Here is a 27476-nt window from a genome sequence, read left to right as displayed (position 1 = left end):
TGAGACACATTTTACGATGTGTGGCAGGCAGATGTTGAGGCACAGACACACTGCTGATGCTGACATTTCCTATCATTAATGTTCCGGCCTCTGATTCATGGGAAGACAAAGTAAGTGATCCTCAGGGACTGACAGAAAGCCCCCAAACATCTGGGAGACCGTCATCTGTTAAATACAGACGTCTGAACCAGAGCATGCCACACCTTTCACCCATCTATGTTTAAACATGAGGACGCATGCTTCCTGCGTACACTTTTATGACACTGTTTGACATAGTTTGGTCGCAATCACAGGCTCGTACAGCCTGGCCTCGGATCAGGAGGATCACAGACACAGCAGACTGCTGTTCTCCAGACAGACAGTGGTTTTTCAGGGGGGAGAGAAGGCGGGGTGATGACGTTTTTTCCCATGTGCAACCCTGCCGGTATGTGTCTGCAGTGAGGGATCGGCTGTGTGTGTGCGTGTGTGTTTCATGTGTGTTAATCCCTTGAGGCAGGGAAGCCTTGCTGATGACACGCAGATGAAGTTATCAGGGATGCAAAGCTGGAGGCGGATAGGTCTGCAGGGGCTTCACACACAGACTCGTTCACTCTGAAGGGCAGACAGTGTCTGTCTATTGTTTCCTCTCAGAATAAGCCTGTTTGTTGTTCTGAGCCGTGGTAATGTCTCACTGTTTCTGTTAATGACTTAATGGTCATAAAAGCTGTGTGGGTGTGTGTTCCATTTTTATACTTTCAAGGACAAAAGTGCCTCAGAGGGCTGGAAAAATATGGAAGTGTTTCTGGTCCAGGCTAACTTTTTTCACACACTTCTTTAAGTCTCAATCAAGGTCAAAAAAGAGAGTGTGTGTGTGTGTGTGTGTGTGTGTTCGTGTGTCTTTCTTTGTGGCAGCCCTTTCATCGCCTCTCTAATGAAGTCCAGACGCTCATGCAGATGGTCATCAACTCAGCGTAGTAAACGAGGAGTCCTCTGCATCGGCCTCCGGCTGCTGCCTGACCCAAAGTCCAGACGGCACAGTCGGTCAGCTCTGAATTACTCAGCGAGAGACTCAGGAAGCGACTTAAAGAGGGGAAGACGCTACGCGATCTAAAGCCAGATTCTGCCCTGTTTGACTGTTTTTTGAGTCTGTGCAAATGAGTTCATCACAAAGACCAGTGGACACATGTTGTCTTGTAGTCATATAGGGTTCACCGTGTGTGCATGCTGACGACAAGATGAGCCAAGGCACCAGTTTGGCATTGTGTGGAAAGGCACTGGTGGCAGGTTTATGGTGGTTGTTTCCAAAAGTCAGGTGTTACAGTAAGTGTTTCACATTTCGGGAAATAATGCCCTTTCTTTCCCAGATTTATAAGGGAATTTCAATACCACCTCTCATGTCTGTGTGTTAAATCTGGAGCTGGGTCCTGGAGAAGGGGTTGGCCTCACTGGCAGGAAAAAGGGAGAAGCAGCTCACCTGGTCTCTCCACACTTAAAAACTATTCCTACCAGCACCTCTGAAGCTCACTAACCCACGTTTGATCTCATTTGTTTAACCTGTACATAAACAGAAATGCAAAAAGCATTGTGTTATGGGGAGTTATGTGGGGTAGAGAGGTTCTGGTCAGATGGGTAAACTGTTCTTCATCCCCATACTAAGTGCTGAGCTTTGGAAGTGCTAAGCTAAATACACACAAGAGATTTCTATCAATCTTCTCATCTCACTCTCGGAAGCAAATGCAAATAAGTGTATTTACCAGAATGCCAAAAAATCTAATTTGACAATTTCCAACTCTGGTGTATCTCAGTCGTACTATTAAAAAAGAGACATATGCTGTGAAAGCAGCAGTTTTCCCTCGCAGTGTCTCAGTTCTACAAAATAAAAACTTGCCATTAAAATAATTTGGAACAGGGTCTCTGGTGCCAGTTCACACACAAACATCCCACTTGTATATCATCTCAACCTAAATGTGTCTTTTTAAAGATCTGCATACCATTACAAAGCAGATCCCTGCAGAGAGAGACCTTTCTGTTAACAAGTGAGATCCTTTTGTTTAATTAGAAAGAGCTGCTTTATCGCTCTCACCAAAGCCACCAGACTCCATTTACAGAAAGACAGAAACAAAATAAACCCACCAAAACCTCCTTTGTTCATCTTTCACTGTTCTAACAATCACCGCTGACTTTGGTTGGGTCCAAATAAACTCTTAATTCACTGAGTTAGATGTGAAAATATCAGGAGAGGATCGAGAGGGAGGGCAGACATCAGAGAAGCAGCGGGGGGAAACAGCATGTAGAGCCGGAACGCTTTGACATATAACTCTGGAATTATTCTCACCCTCATTATGACCAGAGAGATTTAAATACGTGGGACTTCAACAGACTTAGAAAGAAACGGCAATTACCAGATAACAGAAACCCTGTTTTGAAAGATGCAAATCCTATACAAAGCTTAAATGTGTCATTTCACAGATGATTAGGCTTTTAAAATCTGCTATTTTCCAAGGTTAATGCAACTCAAGAAAGATTTTGATGTTGTTGAACTGCATTTAGATGATAAACAGACTGTCCGCACGACGTGAAAACCTTGAATACATTAAGTGAAATTCAAGTTGTCACTACTGTAGGTGCATAATCTCCGTGACACCAACTCAAAGCAGTTTCCAAAGTTGCTCCCTCCGATGCTTTCCTCTGAAACAGAATGGCTTACTGTACATGTGGCGGCTAATCTGGGATGCTATGGTGGGACACAGCGGGGGATCAGCCCCTCCCCCACAATGCTGGGATGTTTGATCCGGGATTTAGCAGGCAGAGCTGGGCAGGAAAACAGCAGTAGCACTATGATCACACAAACAGGACGTCCGGGATACACTCTCACAATACACACATGCACAGGGGCAGAGGAGTGCACTGGGTCAGAGGACAATGACTGGGGCTGGGAGACAGGGGAGCGCAAACACACCCGTGAGTATGCATGCAATCACGCACACAAACACAGGGCGCAGCTATCGTATTTCATCTCTCCGGGCCACCTCCTTTCTCCGCGGCCCTCTCGGTGTGTGATAACATCAGAACACTAAAACAGGAGGAGGACCCTTTGATACACAGCAAACCTGAGGAGCAGTAAACAGGATTAAAGAGACAGAAATCCCAGATAAAGAACCAGGAACAGATTCATCGTGAGCAGAGGGCTCCATCACGCCAGCATTCATGAGAGCACCATCAGCGGGTTTGCTCACAGAGATCAAGCAAACCTGAGCTGAACTTTCATGGCGAGTTCAACATGTGAATTTAGAGATTTGCACCTTTGACTGACGGCTGACCTTCGCGGTGCATTTGAACTGCAATGTGATTGTTCAGCTTGAGATATAAAAACTGAACTGAATGGCACAATTCAAAGCAGGAAAGTGATTAGTAACGTTCACCTCTTATCTCTGAGCATCCTGAAGTGGTTAAGTGGAGCCAAAACACTACAATCTCAAAGTGGATTTGCCTGGCTCACCAAAGTTAAGACTGTTAAGTTGCTTAAGCTCATCCTGAATTGTCAACACACTTAAGAGCCTCTGCCAGTTTATAAAGGTGATCACTGCAGTGATCAAGTCAGCCCAGCCATCGGACACTATCGCCGACAATGATTGGCAGGGATTCATGGGCAAAACCAATGACTCGGTCCACCGATGACCCATAACTCCAGCATTCATGCAAGCAAACGTTGGTCCAGATGAACTCATCTAAGTGAAATCCGTGGATTTGCCAGCAGAGATGAATTCACATACAGAGTTTGACTTTTTGGCTCACTTGTTGACAACTATTCATTGTCTTTACTGCCAAATTATTTTGTGATGGTGATGAGAGCACCAGTGTCTATTTTCCTGACAGGTCGTCTATACAAAGAGAAAAAAGTCACATGAGCATGGACACTGAGGAGGGCAGTGAAGAAGCTTTTTTTAAACACCTGTAACTCCATCTTTCCAGGTACTTAGAGTCTCCAGTGGCGCTGATGGACAAAAAAAAAATCAGTGCCCGGAGCCATCTGTTTTGCTTTTTGACCTCTGTCTCTTAGAATGCGTCAGGTGCTGTTCTTTTCACCATTTATAGACAAGCTGCAGCCTCAGTCTCCAAGTACTGTATGCTGATGTTTACCGTAATCACACACAACAGCAGATCATTTCACTAGTTGCGCACCTCCTCTATAAGTTAATATTAGAGACTTTGATAGATTTGAGGATAGGAGCCCGTTTCCGCGATTACGGGGTCCCACGTTTGAGGTCAATGACCCCAGCGACTCAGCAGTCTCTCTCTGCTCTACAGTATCAGTTACAGCTGACGCTACAGCCACAGACCAGTGAAGGTGAGGAATTTCGAGTTTCCCGTTGAAATTCTATGCAGGAATAGTTCATTCTTTCCCAAGATTTTCCCACTGCTCGCTTCAAACCGGCATTGCTTTGAACCGTGTCTGTTGTTATGGAAATTTGTCCCTCACACACACACACACACACACACACACACACACACACACACACAGAGACAAAGAGAAAAAAAAAATATCTTGGGATTTCAACTGAGGTTGCTCAGGTCTGTCTCTGGGTGCTCCGGAGGCAGGTTACCACTCAAAAACACAGAGCTGCCATGTCAGCACACACACACACACACACACACACACACACACACACACACACACACACACAGACTCTAAAATATCCCAAAGGCTCTTCACAAAGAGACCAAACAAGCAGCCCACAGAGCAAACTGCCTTATTAGCCACACTGATCTCAGCAGCCGCGATGCCTTTAAAGGAGCAGCAGAGACTCAGACTGATGAGGCAGACTAGATCTGTCACAGGCACAAAGTAACCTTTGGCTCAAAGTGAATTCACAGAGACAGGACGGAGGTGGAAGGGCACAGGTCCTCGCTCACGGCTGTCGGTGAGCAGAGGCTAAACTAAATGAGCCGGCCCTTTTGGCTGAAATATAACAACAGGCGTGACAACCTCCATTTGGCACGAATGACCTACAGTACGTTTCCCCGCCAGGCTGTTTAATGTGACCGCGTGTGTCCGCAGCAGCGTGTGCTGCGCTGAGAATCTATTGTACGCCGGGATTTGCTTTCAAAAGCCCTACATGTTCATTTTGGAAAAAAGCTTTTGCTGCCTGAAATTCATGACTCAATATTTCAGGCTGGGAGACACGACTGCTGTCAGTAAGCATCTTAAATAACTTGAGTGATGTTCTAATGCAAGCTTTCCTATGACGCCAGCAGTCATTTTGTCAGATTAGTTTTCCCTTTTTCCAAATGCTGGATATTTCATTTCAATTTAGAGATAAACTCTTCAAGGACTCCACCAACTTTTTGGGATTTTGTCCAATTAGTATCAATACATGCTGACAGGTTTGGCTCCAAATCGCCAATCTGTGGTGGACAACTATGCAGATGCTTTTGTATGCAGCATATTCAAGTATCAGCGCACCCAAATCACAAGTAATATCAGTCCATGCAGCATAAAAGAAATCCCATTGACTTGTACCATGTTTAGGTGGCAGCAGAAATCTCAGACATATCAAAAACTCAGCAGAATGAACACTATATTCTTGGCTAGTTACTAGCAGGAGTAAGTGGGCGGATGGCATCAGTTAACAAAGTTGGCATATTCCTTTAACACATAGGCACAAATAGCCCAACTGGACACTGAGCATGAGAATTGGCTTAAATAATGTTGTCGCTGCTGCCATGCTTTCTGTCTGCTTTGACAACGACTGGCAGTACACTCCAAACCAAATCTAATTTGGCATGCTCTCAAACTGCTGTTGAATACGGCGCTGCAGGCTACTGCCAGCGTACTCCAGGTTCGCTCATTCTCCGGTGCCCACGCCAGATGGAGGAGCTTGTGAGTCGCAGTGGGAGCAGAGACGACGGCAAGTAAAAATGAAGTCATTGTAGAGTTCAAAGACGTGTTTTCACACTGTCAGTCGAGGAAAATGTGCCGTTTCTTTCTGGTCATAAAGCAGTATGAGCACATCAATCCATTTTTATTTGGTATAGGAATAATGCAAGTCTTTAAGCATTGCTCCGTGTGTGTTAGTTAAGGCCACAGTGTGATACCATTGCCCCCCCGCCCCCCAAATCTCTTTTACAAGAGGTCACGACCCTGCTGGTCCTGGAGGAGAGGTGAGAGTTTACACTGGGAGGCCAGACGGGATTCCCAGGCCTGCTAAACATGCCTGAAGCAGGGAGATGCTTGCCTGGACCTTTATCTGAAGGACAACAATGGTGCAGGCGTGTGTGTGTGTGTGTGTGTGTGTGTGTGTGTGTGTGTGGTGTTTGTGAGAAAGGAAGAGGGAGGAATAAGGGGACCGAAAATGGGAAAAGAAAATCAAAGATAGGGGATTACAAAAGAGCAATGAAGTCATTTCAGAGAGAAGGTAAACAGACTGAGATCGAGGTAAGAAGACGGGCTGTAGTAAAGGAAGTCAACAACACTAACACACACTCACTGCTATCTGTCTCACCTGTGTAATCATGCATAAACACACACTGCAGCATTAAAACTTATATCCCTGCTCCTGCACAAACACCCTGCTTCACACATCTCCTCTTCAATCAGACCATCCAGGATGCAGAACCCTGTCATCACCACAACAAAACAGAGCATCCACGTTGTGACCTGTGCGTCTATCCGTGTGTGTGTCTGTGTGTGTGTGTGTGTGTGTGTGTGTTGGCCAGAAGCTGATGCAATGCCTGCAAAGATTGGCATAACTGTGAGAGCAGGATCCAGGGGTCCCTGACAGAGGTTTAATGGAGCCTTGGTTCAGTTTTTACAATCAATTCCCTGCCTGGAAGCACATTTAATGATATACAGCAGAGGAAAGGTCTCGCTGTTCAATGTTCCTGTTACAGGACGCTGTCACTGTATGTCATTCTTAATTACATCATATCCTGCTACAGGCCCTTCTCAGGTTTGGTTTAGCATCTTATTAAATGCTGGGGGTCAGCACATGCAAAATGTTAAAATCTCAATGCAATGGAGGTCAAAACCTTCAAAATGTGCGATTTGGGTGAACTGACCCTTGTGTTCTGTGTGGGTCCTGATTAACTGGCCATAGATCTGAGACAACAAAGGACATAAATATTAGTTAATGTACTGGAGCCCATATAACATAACTCCAAACTCTTGATTGTTCCTGAGGCCAGAACTAAAAGGCACGGAGAGGCTGCCTTTGTTAATTACACCCCCAAAACTGTGGAACAACCTCCCTGAAGGTCTGAGGAGTTCTAAATCCATTGAAGCCTTTAAACGAAATCTTAAGACATCTTTTTTACATCGCTTTCCCCTGAAGTGTCTTTTCTCTTTACTGAACCTCTGTTTCATTTTGTTTCATCCAGCTCTTTTAATTCCACATTATTTTATTTTATTTTATTTTTAGTTATTATTTGCTTTTATGTTAAGCACTTTGTGCTGCATTTATGCATGAATTGTGCTATATAAATAAAGTTAATTATCATTATCATATTCCCTCATTTGGTGTAACATCAACGCTTTAGGCTCATCTCTGGATTTGTCACCTTTATTGACTGTGAAAGGCCAGTGTGTGGCAAAGGCATTGTGGCAAGAAGACAAGAAAATATCGAATTAAAGGAAAAATGTTGGCTTTTTAGGCGTACAGCAGTGGAGGTGTGGGGCGTGTGGAGTCAAAGCCAATGCCAACAATACAAATGGGTGAATATGGTCCAATTATTGATCTGTTCAGCAGCTGCTGACAAAAGGTGTGGTACCCTCTTATCAAGCATTGATTCAGGAATCCATTGCTTTCTCACACAGATAGTGTTATTACACTTATAGTGCAGCCATTTAGCTTCCCGGTAGTGGTGCATCATGGTGATTTTCCTTTTGGGGATTAGAAATATCAGTTGTCCCCCGCTGCCGGCAGCAGCAGCGGTGACTCACACAGAGCAGGTGGATGTAGAGCAAAATGCCTCCTGATCAGAGATGTGACAGCTTGTCTGCTTTGGTTTCATACTATGTGGATGATGCTCCTGTCTGCTTCTGCTCTCTGGTGTATCTGGTGTCTCATCTCTTTTATCCCAGCAGCTCCAATCACTCAAGAATTCCTCTGTAAGGTTTCACTTTTCTCTGCTTTCACACCATCACCTGTGGACTGATACAGCCCTGTTTGTTCCGTGTCACTGGACCTTTTACCTGACCAATGGAAGTATAGCAGGAGTATTAACCCGCTGAGGCTGACGGCCACACCGTCTCCAACAGCAGCATTAAAGGATTGTCATTTCTGCTCGAGAATGATTCAGTTTCTGTTCATGGAAAGCAAATGCCCACACAGTAAACCTGCTGTGAGTGTCAGCAGCACTGGTTGGACACCGCTGGACGCGTCGGTGCGCTCCACCGTTGCGCGTCTGAACGCAGGGTTCTTTGATTTTGGCGCACAGAGGCGCCGCTGTACACCGATCGGATACCACATCCAGGGGCGGTGATTCATTAAAACGCAGGATTTGCAAAGCAACATTCCTAATTTAACATAATTTGATGCAAATTCTCCCACCGGAACCCCCGCTGGCACGGACAGGATTTTTTTTCTTTATCGTGTGATTAATATTTAACGGGTCTCCAGAGCGCACAGATTAGAGAGGACATCGGTCGTAAGTGCTCCCTAAAGGTAGTTTATTTTTAGATATGGGTTCCAAATTGATTTTACCATTATAGCTTGGTCTTCGATCCAGACAGTAAGAACCTCTCTGCGGCTCTAGCTGGGATCGCTTGAGCCTGCAACTGCCCACTTTGCCAAACCCCACAGCCGCCCGTGCACTGATTTCCATCGCCAAGCCACGTTTCCGAAGACAAAAAGCCTCCGCTGCGCTCTCCATGCCACTTGTCAGCTGAGGGGAAGCGAGCGATCAGCGCCTGGCTGCTCGTATCCAATCACACCCAAACGCACAAACCCACAAGAAAAGACCGCTGATCAAAAGCAGGACAAAAGAGCAACAAGACAACCAATCCGGAGTCTGACCATCGTGCCACATGAAAGATTATCTGAAGACAGTGCAGCCTGCGCCTGGTGGATGATTCACGCGTTCACACGCCACAAGTATCAATTATTTATCTGCTGCGTTACTGTACACCCTGAGTAAATCGATGTGTTAACATGCCAGGGGGCTGCCAGACAAGATATCATCCATCAACACACACTCACACACACAAAGCTGCACACACAAGTCCAACAGAGAGGAGAGGAGGGAGATCCTACCTGGTTGGAACATACTTTGGAAATAAAAGATGACCAGAATAAAGGATCCCAAACAGGTGGCAAATACCATCCGGCATATCCTGCTCATCCTCATCAGTTCGCTCAGAGTCTGTTTCATGACGGGACGGAGAGGCTGGAGGGTGCTGCTCGCTTTGTGAGGGAATGAGGGGCCGGTCTGCGGGACGCTCCGGGGCTCCGGTGGTACTGATGAGGACTGTCTGCCGGTCAATGAGCTGAACGCATCCAACACGGAGCGTACCACTACTGGGCCGCTGGAGGGGGGGAGGGAGAGACGGCGCGATGGCACCCCCGCTCGGAGGAAATGAGCGCGTCCAGATGTGGGATTCTAATCAAGAGCATTGTCTAAAGCGTTTCCACGAGGAGGAAACTACAGGAAACCCAAGGTGTTTCTGAAGGATAAAGTACCCTAATCTACAAATCTGCATTCAAAAGCTGCACTGGGCTCCTCTTTGCATGAAAGATGCCATAAAGTTGTTATTATTACCGCTGCATTAATGTGTAAGTAACGTTTTCTTGTTGCAGTTGGTCATATATTTTGTAATAGCTGTCAGATAACTGTAATGCGGTCAGACGTACAACATTAGTCATAAAGAAACATAAAAGCAGTGGTGGAGTGTAACAGGTACATGTACTCAACTACTGTACTTAAATACAATTTTGAGGTACTTGTGCTTTATTTGATTATTTCCATTACATATTTGCTACTTATACTTCTACTTTGAACACATGACTTGTAATAGAGTATTTCTATACATTTACTTAAGTAAAAGAAGCAGGATACTTCTTCCATCACTGAGTACAAGTATCTTAAAATGTTGGTAAATGTACACATATTCTACCACTCCTTGAGCATGCCCATTTAATGCCTCTTTACACTTCTACAAATAAACATTTCAAACACAAAACATGTTGAGTTTATAGCACATGATGCGTCATTATTGGCTGAAATACTGACAGTATGACTTTAGCTCCAACCTAAACCAGCTGCAACATTAAAAATGCTGTTTACACACAAATGCATCAATGATAAGGATCCAATATTATTGCTAATACTACTACTTTTACTAGAATTCTCGATGTAGGACTTTTACTTGTGATGGAATATATATACAGTGTGGTCTTTACTTGCCTCAGATTTTTTTCTTTTACTTAAGGAACTGAATACGTATTTCACCGCTGAGTTTTAGTAATAATAGCAGTAGTAGTAGTGTTCATAGTAGCACAAGTAGTGGTGGTAATATTAGTGTCTATAACCATCTATAACCATCTACTGTGATAGTAACAATAATTGAACTAATGCCAGTGGTTGCAGTAGTAGTGTAGTGCAGTAGTGAAAGTAGTGGTATAAGAAGTTTTATGGATATAGTTCACAGTACAAGTAACAGTAAAATTCAGCTTTATTTTTTCTTCTCAAGCTATGACAAAAAAGCAAAAAAAAAGGAGTGCGTTTACTCTACTCCACATACAGCTACAGTGCCATCTAGTGGTGCTACCACACACTCTTCACAGGGATCAGATGAGGAGCCCTGAACGCTGTCCAAGACTGGGTGGCAGTGATAGATAGACCTCTACACAGCATCTTAACCTTGATGTGAGACCTGCACAGTCACAGAAGCTGCTTTGTTTTGATCAGATTATGACCTAATAGCATTTTCAGGCACATTCCAAAAGAGACACTCCTGTGCACTTTTTCTAATTAGGAAATCAGTCTTACACAAGCAGGTCTGTCAGGGATAGAATCAGAAGAGGGCCTGGAGGATAACCTAGGAAAATCTGCATCTAATTGTTGCAACGGTCGGCAAGCAGCACAACAGCACAATGCACGGCAGTACGGGCATTAACATGGAATGAATGGGAACGCCTGCATTAGCGAAAACACCAAGTGAATGAAAATGACACCCTTCAACGCGGCACGCCCATGTTCTGCACTCACAGATGTACATTTTCTGATTTAAATGCAGAGTGTAGAGTAGAGGTGGCAGGCAAAACGCAGAGGGTCAGCAGCATGCTTTTAAGAAATATCTACACACCGCTCCCCGCATTCAGAGACGCTGCACTTAATGAGCCGCATGAATATTCAACAGTTGTTTTAAGACAGTCGCTATGCTTGGCAGCGCTGAATCAGAGAGAGAATATAAAAGAGGAAAGGCAAACAAGGGAGTGCATCAGGAACTCTGGCCTAATGTCTCAATAAAGACACCATATGCATCAATTAAAGTGAGAGCATTTGCCGATAAACACAATTAATTTGGGTAATTCCATAATCCCCGTCTAGTTCATTACATGAAATTAAGGCTGTAAAACCCCTGAGGCTTGTGCCACAGCAATGAAAACACTGAGTATAAGCCTGAGCTTTCACTCCATGTAAATGCATCAAATCCCAGAGTCTTATCACTCTCCTGCAGCCTTTAAAGACTCAGCTATATTAAAGCTTACAGGGGTTTTCAGAGACAGAACCTTAGGGAGCATCTTATCTTCCGAAGAAGTTGAAAGCCACAAAAATGCATCAATGGTACTGTATATTTCAAAGTTACGCTTGTAGCAAACAGTTCATAAAAAAAATGCAGGCAAACCTAAAAAGCAGCACAGACACCAAGCAGGCACAAAACAAGCAGCGTGTCAGCAGCAGAGCATCGGTCCTCGCCCGCCTGTCTCTCAGGCTTCAGGCGAAGACGTCATTGGACGGTCAGTTGGCCGTCCTGCCGCCATCACTCTTCAGGATGATTGCAAGCCCTTCCCTGCTGTCTCCCACTGTTACCATAGGCAACAGTGACTGACAGCAGGGGGCTAACCTCAGCAGTTTCCTCGCATCATCAAGGCCTCAGACATACGCTGGGTTTGGGTCAATGAGGTGAGCACCTAGGCAGCAGAGAGAGACCAATAGCTCGTCAGTGTATGCCAACAGGTCAATAGACTGTACTGCCCTGCAAAAGATGACAATGTGAGAAGAATTATTGCGAACTTTGGCCACATATAAAGTATAAACAGATCATTTGGCAGCATTAATTTGTTAAAAATCAAGCCCAAGTCAAGAATGTTAATCTATAAAACAGAGCTCTGTAAGATGGTAACTGCAGCATTTTCATTTACTCATTGCAATTCATCTATCTATAGCGGGGAAAGCCAATGTAAACGCTCCCTAAAATAGATGACTTAAAGCCCCTGTGTAAGACTTGAACACGTCTTTCTTTCCTCCAGTGGCAGTATCAAAAACGAGCCAGACAGCAGTGCACGTCGCTACGCAACCAATCCTCCATGTATCCAACTCAGAAACTGCTCCACGTTTCACCAAGACTGGCAAATCTTTCTACACACATGCACAAAAAACAGACTTAAAACTACATTCAGTGTTTTTTTGGCAACACGGGGACATTCATTTGGAGTCATATGTTTGTCCACCTGGTGAAACTACATGCAACATTTAGTCACTGTTTTAGTCCATTAACTCCTGAGAAAAATCAGGGCTCTTCCCCAGGAAAATGCTCTATTTCTGTCTACTACTGCTCTACAGTGCTTCACCAGCTGGTTGTCTGTGTTTTATGTCTGTCATATCATGGTGATTGCTAACTAGCAGACCTTTCTGTGGTCTGGTAGTCAACTCTTTAAAGAGGAAGAAATGCAAAATGCAACTGAAAAGCCAAATGATCTGTGGCCAAACTGCAGCAAAATCAGCCAAAAGCTTCATTTAGAAGCATTTACACGTTTGAACTCCAAATCTCTGACCTCTAACATGCAGAACATGCTGTCAGTTAAAGGTTGTAATTCCAGGATCGTCCTTCCCTCAGAGCAATTGGTTGACCTAATCAATCAGTCCAGGGGGGATGTATGGCTCGCCATTACACAAACCCCTTCTTAGCTGACATCACCAGGACCACTGACCTGTATTTAACACTCCGTTCAATGCCTTATTAATTAGGTTTGGAAATGTCAAGTATTAACCCGCTCATGTACTGCGGGGTCAATCTCCACAGAGATGGGCTGTGAGCGACGAGGCTTATTAAATATTGCCCATGAATAATTCAGACAGGCAGCGCTCAGAACAGGAAACTCATTTGAATCTGCTGGTCTGGCATTGACCCCAGACAGCAGAGCTTTTTCAAACACTGAACATGGTAATAACTCAAAACGGACCTCAGCACAGTACCTCAAAGCAGAATGAGAGCACATCAAGGAGGTGACAGTGAATTAATATCACTGCCGGGGGGGAAAAAAAATCAATAGGTGTCAAAACAGCAGGTAGCCTTTTTGTGCCTTAACAGCCATTAAAGCCACGTTTTTATGAAAAAGTGTGGAGAAAGGGAGGCTGACCTGGGCAGACCCGGGGTGGATGCCCACCGTGGCGTCCAGCTGTTGTTTAGTAAGACCACATTTCATTGCTGCAACGAAGCCTTGGAGGATATCTCCAGCGTTGGGGCCCATGACATGGAGACCAACCACACGCTCCTGTTGAGACAAAGCAGTGTGGTAGGTCCACCAGAGGCTGAGCTGCAAGTTCTTGAGGGTTAAGTCAGGTGAAAAATCATTTCCAAATCAAGTCCCAAGTCCTCCGAAGTCTGAACCTGGTTCCTAATCCCTAAGATCTGACTCTAGTTCCCGTGTCACAGTCGGAGTCACTCTAATCATGTCTGAACTGAATCCAGTCACTGCAGTCTCATCTGGTCTTGTTCTTCAGTGTGTAAGCCCAAGTCACCAAGGTCATGTCTTAATGGAGTCCCAGTCCACCATGTGCGAGTCCTAGTTACCATGGCAATCACGTCCTATGAGTTCTCAAGCTTGGATGTGAATTTGAGATAGTTACTGTCATGTCAAGTCTCCAGACTGACTGAAGTTATCCACGCGAGGACGACAACAGAAATAAAAACAAAAAGACTCATTCACATTAAAAGCTAGTTTAGCGGTTAAGATGGCTGCAGTGCATTTCAGTCATGATCGTTATCTGCACACAGGGAATAAAATGCAATTAAAAGGACTCAGGGGTGGCAATGTAATTTACACTAATCAGTGTAAATGAGCAGAGAACATTCATATCAATACAGTATTACCAGCTTGGCAGAGATGCATTCTGAAATGCAGTTATCTTGAGTGGTGCCAAGCCAATTGTGGAATGAGCTAAAAATACAACAAAGGGTAGGTGGATTAATGAGGTGGGAACCATTGCACAACTTATGACATTATGACTAAATATCCCAAGAGGAAAAGAAAACAAAAGTCTCTTTATTTTATAGCTGAGGCGCTGCGGCGCACATCACGCTGAATGCGTCTGGGCCCTCTGTTTGTTTGGAAATGTCATATAGATACACAGCTGCCTCATTAGGTGCTCAGTATTGGATATGATTAGAGAATAATAGCCCATCAGATCCCATAATGAGCAATATTATGTTATGATATGGATGTTTTAAAATACTGTACAGCAAATCAGTTCTCAAAATGTACGGTTTGACGCTGACTACAGGAAGAATGTGAACATAGTACATAACACCAACATAGTAGGTGAGCAGTTGCTGCTTGCTGGAGCAAGAGAAGCAGGGGGTGAATAGAATAACTTTTCTAAGAGTTTTTCTAAACTGTACTATACTGTCATGCGCTCTTGTTTGTCCAGCCCTGATGCCTGTTCATTTTATAACCACACTAATAAAAAATACATATGCAAACGTAGGCTAATGCCTGGTTCAGACTACACGAATCTAGTCCGATTTTGTCGTGGCTGATCCTGAACGACAATCGAGCGTCTGTTGTCATGTAGTGTGACATGGGGCGCAACAGCCCGATGCAAAGTTCAGCATGTCAGAATGTTTTTTGTCTTGACTCGTCCCACGACATGTTCCTGAGCGTTGACCAATCGGGCGCTCTCTGAAGAGCGCAGTCAGGTAGTCTGAACCAGGCATTAAACATGTATTAACTGACACCAGTGACACATTAGCACCTGACAAAGTTGTTATGGTGAACGTGTTAGCAAACAGTTGCCTATGTACACATTCAGTAGACACAGAGCAACTTTAATATTCATTTGGAGTTGTGTGTCTTGCCAGTCGACAGATCTAAGTGGAATATTTTTTTTTCTCTCATTTAAGCTCTGTTTTTGGTCTCTACCAGCTCCTGAGGGACAGATGTGGCTGTTTAGCTGCTAAATGTTCTGCTGTGTTCACCAGCTAGTCGCTAACTTTGACTGATTGTTTTGTGCTGGGCAGCTGGTGTATCGTGGGATATACAGTTTTTATACTGAACATAGCTCTCATTGAGCAATGAGAGTGAATAAAAACAAAGAGCTAAAAGATGCTAAAAGAAGAAGAAGAGTTCATCACTATGAGTTCCACCTTTCACATTACACAGTTATTTGATCGATTGTTCATATAAAAATACTGACTAGTGCAGCTTTAAAAAAAAAACAAAAAAAAAACATACATCGTCGGGGATGTGGCAGACAACTTTAACATAGCAGGAGTCTTTATTCCTGGCAGGAAGCTCCCACTCCAGGGGCCAATAGGAGCTGTGATACACCTGCAAAAGGGCAGATATATTGATTTTAGAGAATTCTACAAGAGCAGAACTCTTGTTTGTTTGAACATTGTTGCTTGTGTGTGTGTGTGTGTGTGTGCGTGTGTGTGTAAATGTACCTCTACACTGGCTTTTCCAAATGTCCGATTGGCTTTCTCTTCAGACAGACCACAGGAAGCATATTCCAGTGGAGTGAACATGACAGTGGGCACATTGGTGTAATCACACTATGAATGAAAAATTATATGAGCGCAAATCACTTCAAACCTTGTTCCCTCATGGGTAAAACATCTGGCTCACACACAAGCTTTTAAACACACGCAATGGAAAAATGGCAAAAGAATGATGCCTTAAAAAAATACAATGAAAACACAACATGGACGTAAAAACTGTTTCATTTGTCTGACTATAAAACTGTGTACCAAGGTAGTGTCTTCTCTGTAGAGCCTACGGGCCAGCAGTGTCCCAGCATGCATTGAGAGGCCTGTGGTGGAGGGGCGTCCATGCTGCACTGATCCAATGGCATAAATATGATTTACACTGGTCTCATCCCACTCATTCACCAGGATTCTGCCGCTGCTGCACACAGATGAAAACACACACACACACACACGACTGTTTGACAAAACCTGCCGAGCACAAACTGAAGCCGAAATGAACGCGGACAGACTTAACGCACTCCTGACTGCACTGCACCCCGACACACTCCAGGCCAATGTTGCTGGTGGAGGCTTTCCTTCCAACGGCGAGCAGCACCTGCACACGCAAACGTGTGAAGACACAGTTCACCAGGATATAATCCTTTCAACATTCACAGGATTATCACAAAAATGCATCATCGTCAACACTGACAGGAGAACGAATGGAACAAAACAAAAAACATTCAGTGGACTGACTGTATCAAAGTCGTCCTGTTTCGTTTGGCCATCTTTGGAGGTGATTGTCACTTGAAGTCTCCCCCTAGAGGCCGGCTGCGGTGTTGTTGTAGAAGCACCTAATTGAAATAAAAAATGATTTAAAAAGTCAAATATATAAAATGATAAATAGCTTGTAATTCAACAGAAAAATCTGTGTTAAACTTGATTCAAGAGGCTGTAACTGTTTATAGTGATGGCAGTTCAATGGTTGAGGCCACCAATGGTTCTGACTGAAGACAGAAATCTTTAAAAGCATGTCATAAATATCTAATTTTTGTTAAAAGGCTCAGTAATTTCCTAAACGGCTTCTCATTGTAGCTTTGAGCAAATGTTCCTAAAATAGAAGGAAGTAGTGCATTTGTTGGGGACTATTTTCAGCAGCGGATTAATGCGGATTTGGTGCTATAGTGAGTATTTGGAGCAGCAGAATGATGTATGTGCGATTAAGTGAGAATATACAGTGTGTGCGTTCATGGTGCCATTCAGCGCAACAGTGTGGCTCATTGATTAGTTTTTATATAAGAGGAAGAAAATATTCCAGGCTTTTGATCCACACACACACAGACACACACACACACACACACACACAGTTCTCACTTTTCATGGGATTTGTAGACTGAAAAACTGAAGTTACATTACAGTCAAACAGACTTAATATTTCATCTTGGCTACACCATTCAATATAATGTCTAGGGGTAGGCTGCATCTTTGACGGCGCTTTCTCCCTGCGATTCAGTCTGACACGTTTGGTAACTATGGAAACGCTGGACAGCTTAAAAGATGATCTTCTGTGGGGTGATCTGGGTTTGATGTATAAGTCATGGGATGGTGTACATCAAAGGGTCTGTGGGTAGTGTTTGGAAGAAGTACTCAGATCATTTATTGATCACTTTCTCAGGTACCATTTCCACAATTCACAAATACATCACATTCCTGCATGTAAAGGTGCATTTTAACTAAAAGTATAGAAGTTTGGTTGCTATATAATCATATTTTACATTACTGGATGTTAATACTGATGCAATCTTCTCACTGCGTGTATCTGACACTTTCTGTATAAGACTGAATATGTATATATGTCAAGTAAATGTAATGAAAGAAAAAGCCCAATATTCGCCATGAATTGAATAGGTAATATAAGCATAAAACAAACTATAGTTGAGCAAAGTACAAGTATCTAAAACTCATACTGGTGTACAGTATTTGAGAAAAATGTACTAAATTACTTTCCATCACTGTCTGTGTGCTGCAGAGGTTAAATGCAGAAGACTTTGTGAACAGAATTCTGGTCAGATTGAGGCGGCAGCTTGTGCTGAATTTAGAATGTATAACCTTCACATCACTCTGTTTAGCATCTTAGTACTTGCATCACCAAGCATCATGCTACTTTTTCCATTGGATATTCTGTTTCTATCATTATCCTGATTAACTTGGTTTTAATAGTTGCTTTACCTGAAGCAACATCGTTACTGCAGGCTTCGGTCTGCTCCACCTAACACACACACACACACACACACACACACACACACACACAAACAAGACAACATCAACAAAATGCCATTTCCAGTTTTCTTCTGAGTGATACAGTCCCTGTCTTTGTCTAACTCAGTACCTTGTTAAGTGAACAGTGATAAAGCAACTCCACTCCACTAGCGATCATGTGCTTCTCGATCTTCTTTGCCATTTTTGGATCAAACTCCTGGAGCAGGTCGGGCTGCAGTATGACGGTGACCGGCAGGCCGAGGCCACACAGGAAGCCGGCCCACTCCAACCCCTCTGCAGACCTGCCTACCACCAGGGTCCGACCTGGGGGGTGAGGCAGGGAGAGGACATCCTCACTGGGAGGTGAGAGAGGGAGGGGATTTAGACAGTTGGCGGGAACATGTAGAAACAGAATGTAATGTCTGAGTGCTGGCTGACCTGGTTAGACAGTGCTCTCTGTCTCCTGGAATACCCAGATACTGAGGTCTGTCTCCTGTAGCAATGACCAGGGTCTCTGCTCTCAGACGCCTCTTCCCCCCATTCATGTCCGTCACCTGAAGAAAAAGATGGTCAGGGCCAAGAAAGACAATCATAATGCTAAAGGTTTTGATGATGCAGTGTGCCCCTTGAAACCACTGTTCGTCTTCTGCAGTGCTTCCAACACAGACCTGGATTATAAGGGTTTACCTCCACTGTGTGGGGTGCTACTATCTCTCCACGAGCATTGAGGTAAAAGACTCCCCATCTCTTCAGCTCCCTCCTCAGCTCCACACTGCGAGCCTTCACCTGCTCCTGCACGGCCTCCACCAGATCACTCCAGCTGTGAGACCCTGACATAAAGCAAACACTGTGTTAAGCATGATTCTTATAACCCCCAAAACTGTTCGCATTTGATATTTGTCACACTTCTTCTGTTGCATTGTTCCAAATTGTCACTTCATCTAAAGCTTCACAGGCAGCACAATTAACAATTAATGATCTCTTTTTAATTACCATGATCTTTCATCCTCCAGCCGTGCTTTTCAGAGTCTTGAACAGCTTTTCCCAGAAGAGATGCCTGTTGTAGAAATTTCCTGATGCGGTCCGTGTTGAGACTGGAACCCCCCAGTTCTGGAGGAGAGGAAAGGAAAGGGAAAGAGAAGATGTGAAGGAAGTGGAACAGAAGGAGGAGAAAGCGAGGAAGAGGAGAACAGCAGACAAAAGAAAAGGCATGACAGCAAAGACAAAACCAGTAGTGAGAAGAACTTCTAATAAAACATAAAATCATCGCTCTTCAAGCAATACGACAAGTCAGCAGGAACACAGTGTATGAAACCAAGCACATCCATGAAACTGGAGAGGAGAAACGATTCATAATCACCACAAATCCTCACACAGTGAGAGTGAGACACTCACCCCTCTTGGTGCCTCTTGGAGACGGAGCTGCAAGGTCAAGGATCAGCACCTTTTTCCTCAACCCTGCAGCTTCCTAAAGGAGCGAGAGCAGAGAAAAACAAGAATAATGAGAGCGACAGAGTCAGACAGCAACAGAGAAAGAGGGAAATTAAATATTGAAACGGGTTAAGCATTTGTCCTTCTCAACAATCGTAGCTCCTGCCCCTTCATCTCTTTTCCACTTTTCTCTAGAGCTGATCACAGATCATCCCATTACCATAAAGCCCATTAATATGATAATTATCTGAGCTGTGCTTTGGCAAAGTGTGCGTTCATTGACCAGATTAGCAGTAATTATGAGGCTGAGTTGGTGGAGTGTCCTCTAGCCAGTGGACGTGAAGCAGGGGTTACAGCTGGATGCATGCAGAGGAACTACAAAGCTAGAGAAAATACAAAATCAAATAAACGAAACTAGACGACTCTATGCTTTGTGCACAAACACCCTCCCAACATCCATTACCTGTCATCTCTCCCCCATGGCAACTACAGATGCCGATGCACAGAGTAATGCCACCTCAGAATGGCACTGATACATTACCATAATGATATCAATTAGAGCTGAAGCAGCAGTTCACATGGAATCACACACTGACGCAGAGCATGTCAAAGCACCTTAAAGAGGTAACATAACACTGTAAAATAACATAAAGAATATCTAATAATGAGGAGAGAGGCTTTTAACATCTATGCTTCACATACTGTGCCCAAAAGATCTCGTTTAGAACTTGATTTTAAACCTTTTATGTAAGTAATTATCTTCTGTTTTCTTTTTCTAATTTATTTGTTTTCTTTTTTATTTCTTTGTTTTTGATTATTTGATTATTCTTATTTGTCTTTCTCTCTTTATTATATTGTATTGCGTTCCAATTGTTGTCAATGATTACTTCATTGTATGTTTTAATACTAGGGCAGCAACTAAGGATTATTTCTACTATGGAGTACCGGGCCAATTACCTTCAATTAAGTAATTCATTGCTTTGTCTATAAAATGTCAGACAATAAAGAAAAATGACAGTCACAGCTTCCTAAAACTCAAGACGAGATCTCCAAATATAATTTAAGTTCTAACTTTTATTTAAACTCAAAGAACCATCGAGGTTGCCCCCACTTATAACGACGTCGAGTTACATGAGAGGTAAAAATAAAGAGGGCAAAACACAGGGAATAAAGAAGAATTCAGTTAAGACGCAGTGAAGAAGGGAGATTTGCAATCATGGTTTCAAAGTGTCCGTAGGTTCGGAGATTTTCAGCATGTGTTGAAGATCATTCCAAGAATTAGGGGCAATAAAGAAAAACCATGCCCAGGCAGCATTAAGCATAAGACATAAGTCATCTGATAGAGTCCATGGTTCTAATCCAGCATCATTAAGATGTAGCATTGTAGCTTTCCAACAAAGCCTTTATAGATAAACAAATGTTTTATTGCGCCTCTCTGCCAAAGAAGACCAACCCACTTTATTGTATTTTCATACACAATGATCAGTACCACAGCTATCGTCAATAATAAATCTGAGGGCAGAAGGACAGACCGAGCGTTGAGGTTTAAGAGAGAAAGAGCAGCATTTCTTTATATTTCATCCCCCCCAATCCCAACTGATATCCAAAAAAAAAAAAAAGCTAATTTTCTGACACAGTTGACAAAAGATTGTTTACATGACATTCAAATGTAAGATCCTCATCAAGCCAGATGCCAAGATATTTCAATTCTCTAATATGATATGAAGATTAGCAAGAGCATCTTGTAGACGATAGTATCATCAACATAAATACGAACTTGACTTGGACTACATGCAAATGACCTGAACTCAACCATTGCCTTATTTTACTCATTACATTGTTTACTTGTGTCTCGTAACGCAGATGCTTCTTACTATTGCACTTTTCCTTTTGTTGGAGTAACACTACAAATTTCCCACTGTGGGATTAATAAAGGATTATCTAATCTTATTTCAGACAGGAAGCAAAAAAAGCATGAATAGTAGGTAACAAATCCATGTACTGTAAATACTATGACTGACTGCAGAGCTGAGTAAGAACTGGGTAAGCTGACCTTTGCCACAGCCAGGCCTCCTGACCCCCCTCCAATAACCAGGAGTTCATAGTCATAAGGCCCCGATGATGGCCCTGTTGGCGGGTCCATGTTTCACTGCTGCAAGTCCAGACACTGAGAGCCCTGCTTTGCTGTTCGTCCTGGAAGCACAAACACACCAAATCAATGCCACCAGCACCCTCAGTGAGGAGGACTTTGACCCATGAACTCCTTCTGACTGCTGGCTAGATTTGGGATTGCACTACATGACATCGACTCACGGGTGTTTTTGGATATCTTTATGCATCCTTTTGGATGACAGCTGTGAACCTATTTCAAAATACGTCATTTTTTTGAGAAGACAAGGTTTTGTCTTTGTGTTTCCTGCCTGGATGAACAAGTTTATCAAAGAGCAGTTAGACTTTGAGCTACAGATTAGAAAAATAAAAACATAATTACAGTCCAATCACATAACTGACAGAGATGACTTCAGGTCAACAGCCTCTGATTGTAAAAGCTATTGTTTTATTGTGTGCTTTATGAGAGAGCAGTTTTATCTTTTTCTGTCTTTGTTTAAGTGAGCTCACTAACACATATTCCAATCAATTATATCCATGTGGCAATAAAATCATTGAATGTGGAATCCGGTGACTGTCATAGAAGGACCACTATTACTTAAGACCATTTATTATTTTCACGGTAACATCGCGACATCTTGTGGAGAAACGTGATTTTCGTAGTTCACTACCCAGCTGCCTTTGAGGAAGTCTTGGTAAACAGAGTCCGGAGACGTTCCCACTACAGTACCACTTAAAGCACAGCAAATAAACAAAAAATATCTCTAACAAACAAGTGCAATACAATTGACAATGAACCCTTTGATGGCAGGAAAAGCTGTTCATGGTAACACAGCTTACCTTGTTTTTACCAAAAAATGACAGCGCTTCTCTGAACAGTTTTCAACACATAACACGCCTCATTGACCTTAATATGCCCAAACAGGCTTTCTGCGGGTATTTGATCCTTCGGTGCAGCATTTCAGGCGCCTTAAACACTTCAGGTAAAACAACCTGAGGAGTTTTCTTGAAAGAAAAGCAGAGGGAGGGTGAAGCATTTAAGGGAAACCTGTTCGCTTGAAGAGATGCGTTCCTGTGCTGACAGAAATGTAGGAATTCAGCCAATCCGTTGCGATAACAACAGAATGACCTTACTCCACATTCTGTGATCGGTCAATGCGCCGATTTTGTGCTTAACCTTCATTACTGAACTAAATCTGCCAATATACATATTTTGAAACACTTTGAATCGTCTACCACATTTAATTGGCCACATAAAGCATATTTACAATTTCAAGGTTATTACAATATATACTTCACCGCCGAATTAAATTTAAATCTGTGAAGAGGGAGCTTGCGCGGAGTCCCTGAACGTAGCACGAACCTCTACCGGTCAGAGGCGGTAGTGCAGCCGCGGCTCCGCGCTGGGACTGGTCCTTTCGCAGCCATTTTCTGTCCAACCAAACAGCCGTCTCAGGAAGGTAACCAACCAGGGCTTCATTGCAGGTTTGTGCCTGGCTCCGGCCAATGATTGCTAACCGATTTCTCGTTAGCTCGAATGGAAATGTCCGTCTCTGTCTGATTTTTTATTTGTTGTCTGAGTGAATGAGGGCTGCTCATCAGGAAGTATCCAGCAGGCGAAACTTTAAAAATTACTACTTAACATTTCGGCCCCGGCCACGTCTTCCTCTGCTGTGTACGACAAAGAACAGGCCAACGCAGTCTCTGCAGGCGCGAGTTGCAGTGGATTTACAATGAAAATATATTCAAGGGACACTGTGTACCTGAATAGGTTAACTACAGAAGGTAATACCCCGCTGGACACCCTCTTTTCATTATGCTGAACTCATTAGTTCTGTTAAGACCAGCGAACTGGCTAGCTAGCTCCATTCGTGGGTTAACATAAGCTAACGGTAGCTAAATATCTCACGCGCGGCTGACATCTGCTAGTTAGCACACGATAGCTAAACATAGATTAATGTAACATTATGTAGCGTGTGGCTAACAGAAACCGACCTCACCACGGGTTAACAATGGTCTAACTAGCATGTTTTTCCATTTAAGTACCAGTGCTAGCCGCACGAACACAGCTAGCTTGTAATCCCAGTGTCGTGCCGAATTCTGAGTGTGTCGTCTCAGTGTGTCCCCCCACGAGCCCGCTGATACTTCTTCATATTAAACTGCGTGTAATATAAAGGAGGGGAGTCATATTTGGCTGCCTTCACCAACCACCGCTTATGCATATGTCCGTCGTTTGAACAGCCAGTTGACACCTTTAATACGGAAACGTTAAGCGCGAATGACATGAATGCAACATTTGGCTCGATACTAACCCCGCTTTTTCGCCCGGTCAGGTAGCTGACGAACAGCAGGGTCAGCTGCGGCAGCTCGTTCCTTACGTTAACACCCAAAGACGAATCAAAACACACACTTGGTTCATTTTTAACCTGTAACTCAACTTGAAATAAACAATTTTTGAATTGATTGTTAGGGCGGTACAGTGGATGCGTACGTTGAGATGTCAGACTTATTCAAATTTGTAATCCAGGTAATGACATGGAAACAGTCATTAAAATATCCACAAGTCCTTCCGGTATTCATTTATGACCATCATGGTCTCAACTGATGCGGTAATGTGACTGAGACACATTGAGCCTTTGTAGGAAGATTCGATCTAGCAGAAATGACTGTGCAAAAGTCATCTTTCTGTGGCTGTAGTAACTGAGGAGTCTCAGTCATCAGTGCTGTATGAAAGGCCGTATGCATGCCGATCTATCAAGCATACATGGAGGAATATCAGTATTTGGCCTTAAACATATTATTAAATGTCAGAAAGTAGTGGGAAAAGCAAGTTTCTTAGAGTCTATAGTGACATTTATTTATTTATTTATTTTTTTAAGTTTACTTATTTTACTGATTTTGTCCAAGTTTCCCAGCTTGCAGTTAGGAAAGACAGCTAAAAAATGAAGCAAATACAAGGGTCCCTTTGAATTTACAAGCTTCACAAATATGTAATCTATCATTCCCACCTGTAAATTAGTTGAGTTTTCTTGTGTTCATCAGTAACTCAACAGCAAGATCATTGTTCAAAGCAGAGATGCCCTGGTTTTACTTTGAAGGTGCTGTGAAGTGGTCCAGGTGTCCATACCCAGACTGCGAGAGCGATCCAGTTGGAGCCAAAGCTTCTTTTAAATTACTGTTGTAGCTAATCTGTACACCAAATGTTTGGTTATATAAATATTGAAGTAAAGATGTGGTGCTGGATCAACTAGACAGCCGAAGAATTGAAGCTAACACTGCAGCATCACAGCATCAATATTCATGGTGTGAGCAGTTCCCGGGCAAAATTGGAGTGGGAGATAAGGCGACAGTCCAACTTCAGTCCAAAAATCTGCTCTGCGCCCCATCCAGAATCCTGCTTGCTCCCTCGTGCTTCACTCATATGCTCTGGTACATTCAGATTTTGCAGGTATATTTCTATATCTTCAGATGGTTAGATGAGACTGTGTGTGTGTGTTCCAGATGGACGGAGACAGCTCGACCACCGACGCCTCCCAGCTGGGCATCACTGGAGAGTACATGGCATCCGGTCACTATGTACTCCAGTCTCAGGATGGTGAGGAGCAGTGAAAGTGCAGTTTGTCAGAAAGTCACCACCAGTGTTGTGCTTCAGCACAAAGAGCTGATTCTGTACGTGTTTCTGTAGATGATGCAGAGGAGAGTCTGAATGACCATGACGATAGCGGTATCAAAGAGAACTTCAGGGAGCAAGACATCTATCTTCCTATTGCCAACGTGGCTCGCATCATGAAGAATGCAGTTCCTCAGACTGGAAAGGTTAGTGATATATCTGTATCTATCTATTGATCGAGCGATCGATAAATAGCTGTGCACTGGAGGCTTTAAGTGTCCACATCACACTCGTGTGAGTTGCATACTGACAATGATATGATGTTAGGAGGACTTAATCTGTGTTCTCTGCAGATTGCGAAAGACGCCAAGGAGTGTGTGCAGGAGTGTGTGAGCGAGTTCATCAGCTTCATCACGTCAGAGGCAAGCGAGCGCTGCCACCAGGAGAAGAGGAAGACCATCAATGGGGAGGACATCCTGTTCGCCATGTCCACGCTGGGCTTCGACATGTACGTGGAGCCGCTGAAGCTTTACCTGCAGAAGTTTCGAGAGGTGAGAACAAACTAACTACATGGACTGCAATAGTATAACACCCTTTTGTGTCATGTAATGAGCTGGTTTTATTTCATTATTTAAAGTAATGCTGTACAGAGTAAACAGTCTTAACCAGCCCAGTTAGTCTGCCTGCCCACTTATATTTTCTAGTAGATACAGTAGTAGTAATAATAGTAAGAATAGTAGTGACTGCGACTGTGAAGGCCTTAAAATGGACTGGCTTCATTTCCAGTTGGCGCCTGTGTGCTTACATGCAGTGTGTAATATTTTCTGATTCTTTGCTGTTTTCCAGGCCATGAAGGGGGAGAAGGGGATCCCAGGGGTGGCGGTGGGAGAAAGCCTGGGAGAGGACCTCACAGATGATAGCTTCAGTAAGTGAAAATGGTTCAAATTTGTGGTGAAAAGTTTAGAATTGAATTTTTATTCCTCCTGCTGTGACATGCATTTTGTAAGGTTTTCAGTCTGCTCTTTACATTTGAAGTTCGGTCTAATCAAAATGCGCTTTTGTCCCTTCATCAGCAAATCCACTGCCAGCCGGGATTATCACAGCAGATGGTCAGCAGCAGAACGTCATGGTGTATACCACATCGTATCAACAGGTAAACTTACATGCTGAGGATGCAGCAGCTCTGTGGTTGAAAGTTCCTGTGCTGAACTGAATGAGCTGGCAGGCAGTAATACACACCATCTCCAACTTAACTCTGTGGCTGTGTTGCAGATTCCCACCGTACAACAGATCCAGTTTTCATGACGAGGCCTTACCCCGAGCCCAAACACAGCGGCTCCTTACCAGGCCTGCGCTTGCCGGATGACCTCTGACCTCGCCACAGGCTAAAGGTTATCAGGCAGACAGGGAGGAGGGGAAGAGGTGTCTGCAGAAACCCTCATGTACAGAGAAATCACTACTTGTTCAGTAGAAAGTGTAGTATCTAGTTGTGAGGTACCAAATGTTTTGGAGTGCATCCAAACCAGCTGGGAAATTGAGGCTTTATTTTAAAGGCTAGTATTATTACGTTATTTAGTGGTTGAATTCTTTTTGTGTGTGCGTATGTGTTTGTTAAAGTGTTTGCTTTTATGCATTTTCATCTTTTGGGGTGGGGGTCGGGGGGGGGTGGTGGGGGGGTTGTATTGAGGCTTATTTTTGAACGCCCTCTCTGTTTGAACTGAGAGAAGCCATGTTGATACAGTCACATCAGATCATGCAGCTCTTTTGTAAGTTCACACAATTTACCATGTGCTTTAATGTTATGTAAATCCTTTGAATAAAAATTCAAAAGCAACATTTTGCAATTTCAACCTTTTTATGTGTCACATAAGTGCATAATGTCACATTCAGTACAGTTTTAAACGTAGCTTTCCTCTTTGGTGTCTGTGTTTCAAAGGCAAGGCAGCAGATATTGCTGAAGTTGCAATGAATATGACGACAAGCATAACTCAACTAGCCACAGCAATGAAAAAATATAGTTTGAAATTTGTCAGATTTTTTGGAAATTATGAAAACTTTAAAATACTTGTGCAGAATGGTCCATTTCAGATTAATATATTACTGGATTCTGATGGTTCTATTGGTGCATTAATGTGTTCATCACTTTAATGTTGCAGCTGGTAAATGTTTGGCTTTATGTGG

The 27476-nt window shown here is 43.4% G+C and overlaps 3 protein-coding genes across 7 annotated transcripts in view; 1 reads left to right on the top strand and 2 right to left on the bottom strand.

The window, feature by feature from the left end:
* chst11 (carbohydrate (chondroitin 4) sulfotransferase 11) overlaps positions 1 to 9414 on the bottom strand; it is an 88460-nt gene extending 79046 nt beyond the window's left edge. Inside the window, exon 1 of one of the 2 annotated variants that reach the window (XM_076722576.1) lies at positions 9231 to 9414. In XM_076722576.1, coding sequence (XP_076578691.1) covers positions 9231 to 9348 — 118 coding nt within the window. In that variant the 5' untranslated portion in view covers positions 9349 to 9414. The remainder of the gene's footprint in view (positions 1 to 9230) is intronic. The other variant, XM_076722577.1, reaches the window with a different exon arrangement.
* A 1217-nt stretch (positions 9415 to 10631) lies between these two features.
* LOC143315074 (thioredoxin reductase 1, cytoplasmic-like) lies at positions 10632 to 24093 on the bottom strand. 3 transcript variants are annotated; one of them, XM_076722520.1, is made up of 15 exons: positions 23998 to 24093; positions 21630 to 21769; positions 19541 to 19613; positions 19139 to 19255; positions 18833 to 18975; positions 18584 to 18699; positions 18276 to 18501; positions 18116 to 18155; positions 16643 to 16740; positions 16426 to 16502; positions 16169 to 16325; positions 15866 to 15973; positions 15654 to 15749; positions 13560 to 13694; positions 10632 to 12110 (listed from the first exon to the last, which is right to left on the bottom strand). In XM_076722520.1, the coding sequence occupies exons 2-15, from the start codon at positions 21717 to 21719 to the stop codon at positions 12045 to 12047; spliced, it is 1542 nt and encodes a 513-aa protein (XP_076578635.1). In that variant the 5' UTR covers positions 21720 to 21769; positions 23998 to 24093; the 3' UTR covers positions 10632 to 12044. The 3 variants fall into 3 exon arrangements, with proteins under 3 accessions (XP_076578635.1, XP_076578636.1, XP_076578634.1); XM_076722521.1 differs by lacking the exon at positions 23998 to 24093 and adding an exon at positions 23049 to 23793; XM_076722519.1 differs by lacking the exon at positions 23998 to 24093 and adding an exon at positions 22526 to 22631.
* nfyba (nuclear transcription factor Y, beta a) lies at positions 23095 to 27129 on the top strand. 2 transcript variants are annotated; one of them, XM_076722523.1, is made up of 7 exons: positions 23095 to 23170; positions 25187 to 25280; positions 25371 to 25501; positions 25649 to 25846; positions 26142 to 26220; positions 26369 to 26448; positions 26568 to 27129. In XM_076722523.1, exons 2-7 carry the CDS (start codon positions 25187 to 25189, stop codon positions 26598 to 26600), a joined length of 615 nt encoding a protein of 204 aa, XP_076578638.1. In that variant the 5' UTR covers positions 23095 to 23170; the 3' UTR covers positions 26601 to 27129. The 2 variants fall into 2 exon arrangements, with proteins under 2 accessions (XP_076578638.1, XP_076578639.1); XM_076722524.1 differs by lacking the exon at positions 23095 to 23170 and adding an exon at positions 23331 to 23470.
* The last annotated feature ends 347 nt before the right edge of the window (positions 27130 to 27476 follow it).

Source organism: Chaetodon auriga, chromosome 22 (assembly GCF_051107435.1).
Source record: "Chaetodon auriga isolate fChaAug3 chromosome 22, fChaAug3.hap1, whole genome shotgun sequence".
Classification (NCBI taxonomy): domain Eukaryota; kingdom Metazoa; phylum Chordata; class Actinopteri; order Chaetodontiformes; family Chaetodontidae; genus Chaetodon; species Chaetodon auriga.
Note: the sequence above shows the minus strand (reverse complement) of the source record. Positions and strands in the feature narration are given on the sequence as shown.

What these genes read in the sequence shown, in the direction of transcription:
- nfyba (XM_076722523.1), top strand. Translation starts at nt 25,187, where the DNA reads ATGGACGGAGACAGCTCGACCACCGACGCCTCCCAGCTGGGCATCACT. An exon ending in TGTACTCCAGTCTCAGGATG is followed by an intron (nt 25,281 to 25,370) that starts GTGAGGAGCAGT and finishes GTGTTTCTGTAG; the next exon opens with ATGATGCAGAGGAGAGTCTG. An exon ending in ACCTGCAGAAGTTTCGAGAG is followed by an intron (nt 25,847 to 26,141) that starts GTGAGAACAAAC and finishes GCTGTTTTCCAG; the next exon opens with GCCATGAAGGGGGAGAAGGG.
- LOC143315074 (XM_076722520.1), bottom strand. Translation starts at nt 21,719, where the DNA reads ATGGACCCGCCAACAGGGCCATCATCGGGGCCTTATGACTATGAACTC. An exon ending in TCCAAGAGGCACCAAGAGGG is followed by an intron (nt 19,256 to 19,540) that starts GTGAGTGTCTCA and finishes CCTCTCCTCCAG; the next exon opens with AACTGGGGGGTTCCAGTCTC. An exon ending in TCTGCCACATCCCCGACGAT is followed by an intron (nt 13,695 to 15,653) that starts GTATGTTTTTTT and finishes TTGTCTCAACAG; the next exon opens with GAGCGTGTGGTTGGTCTCCA.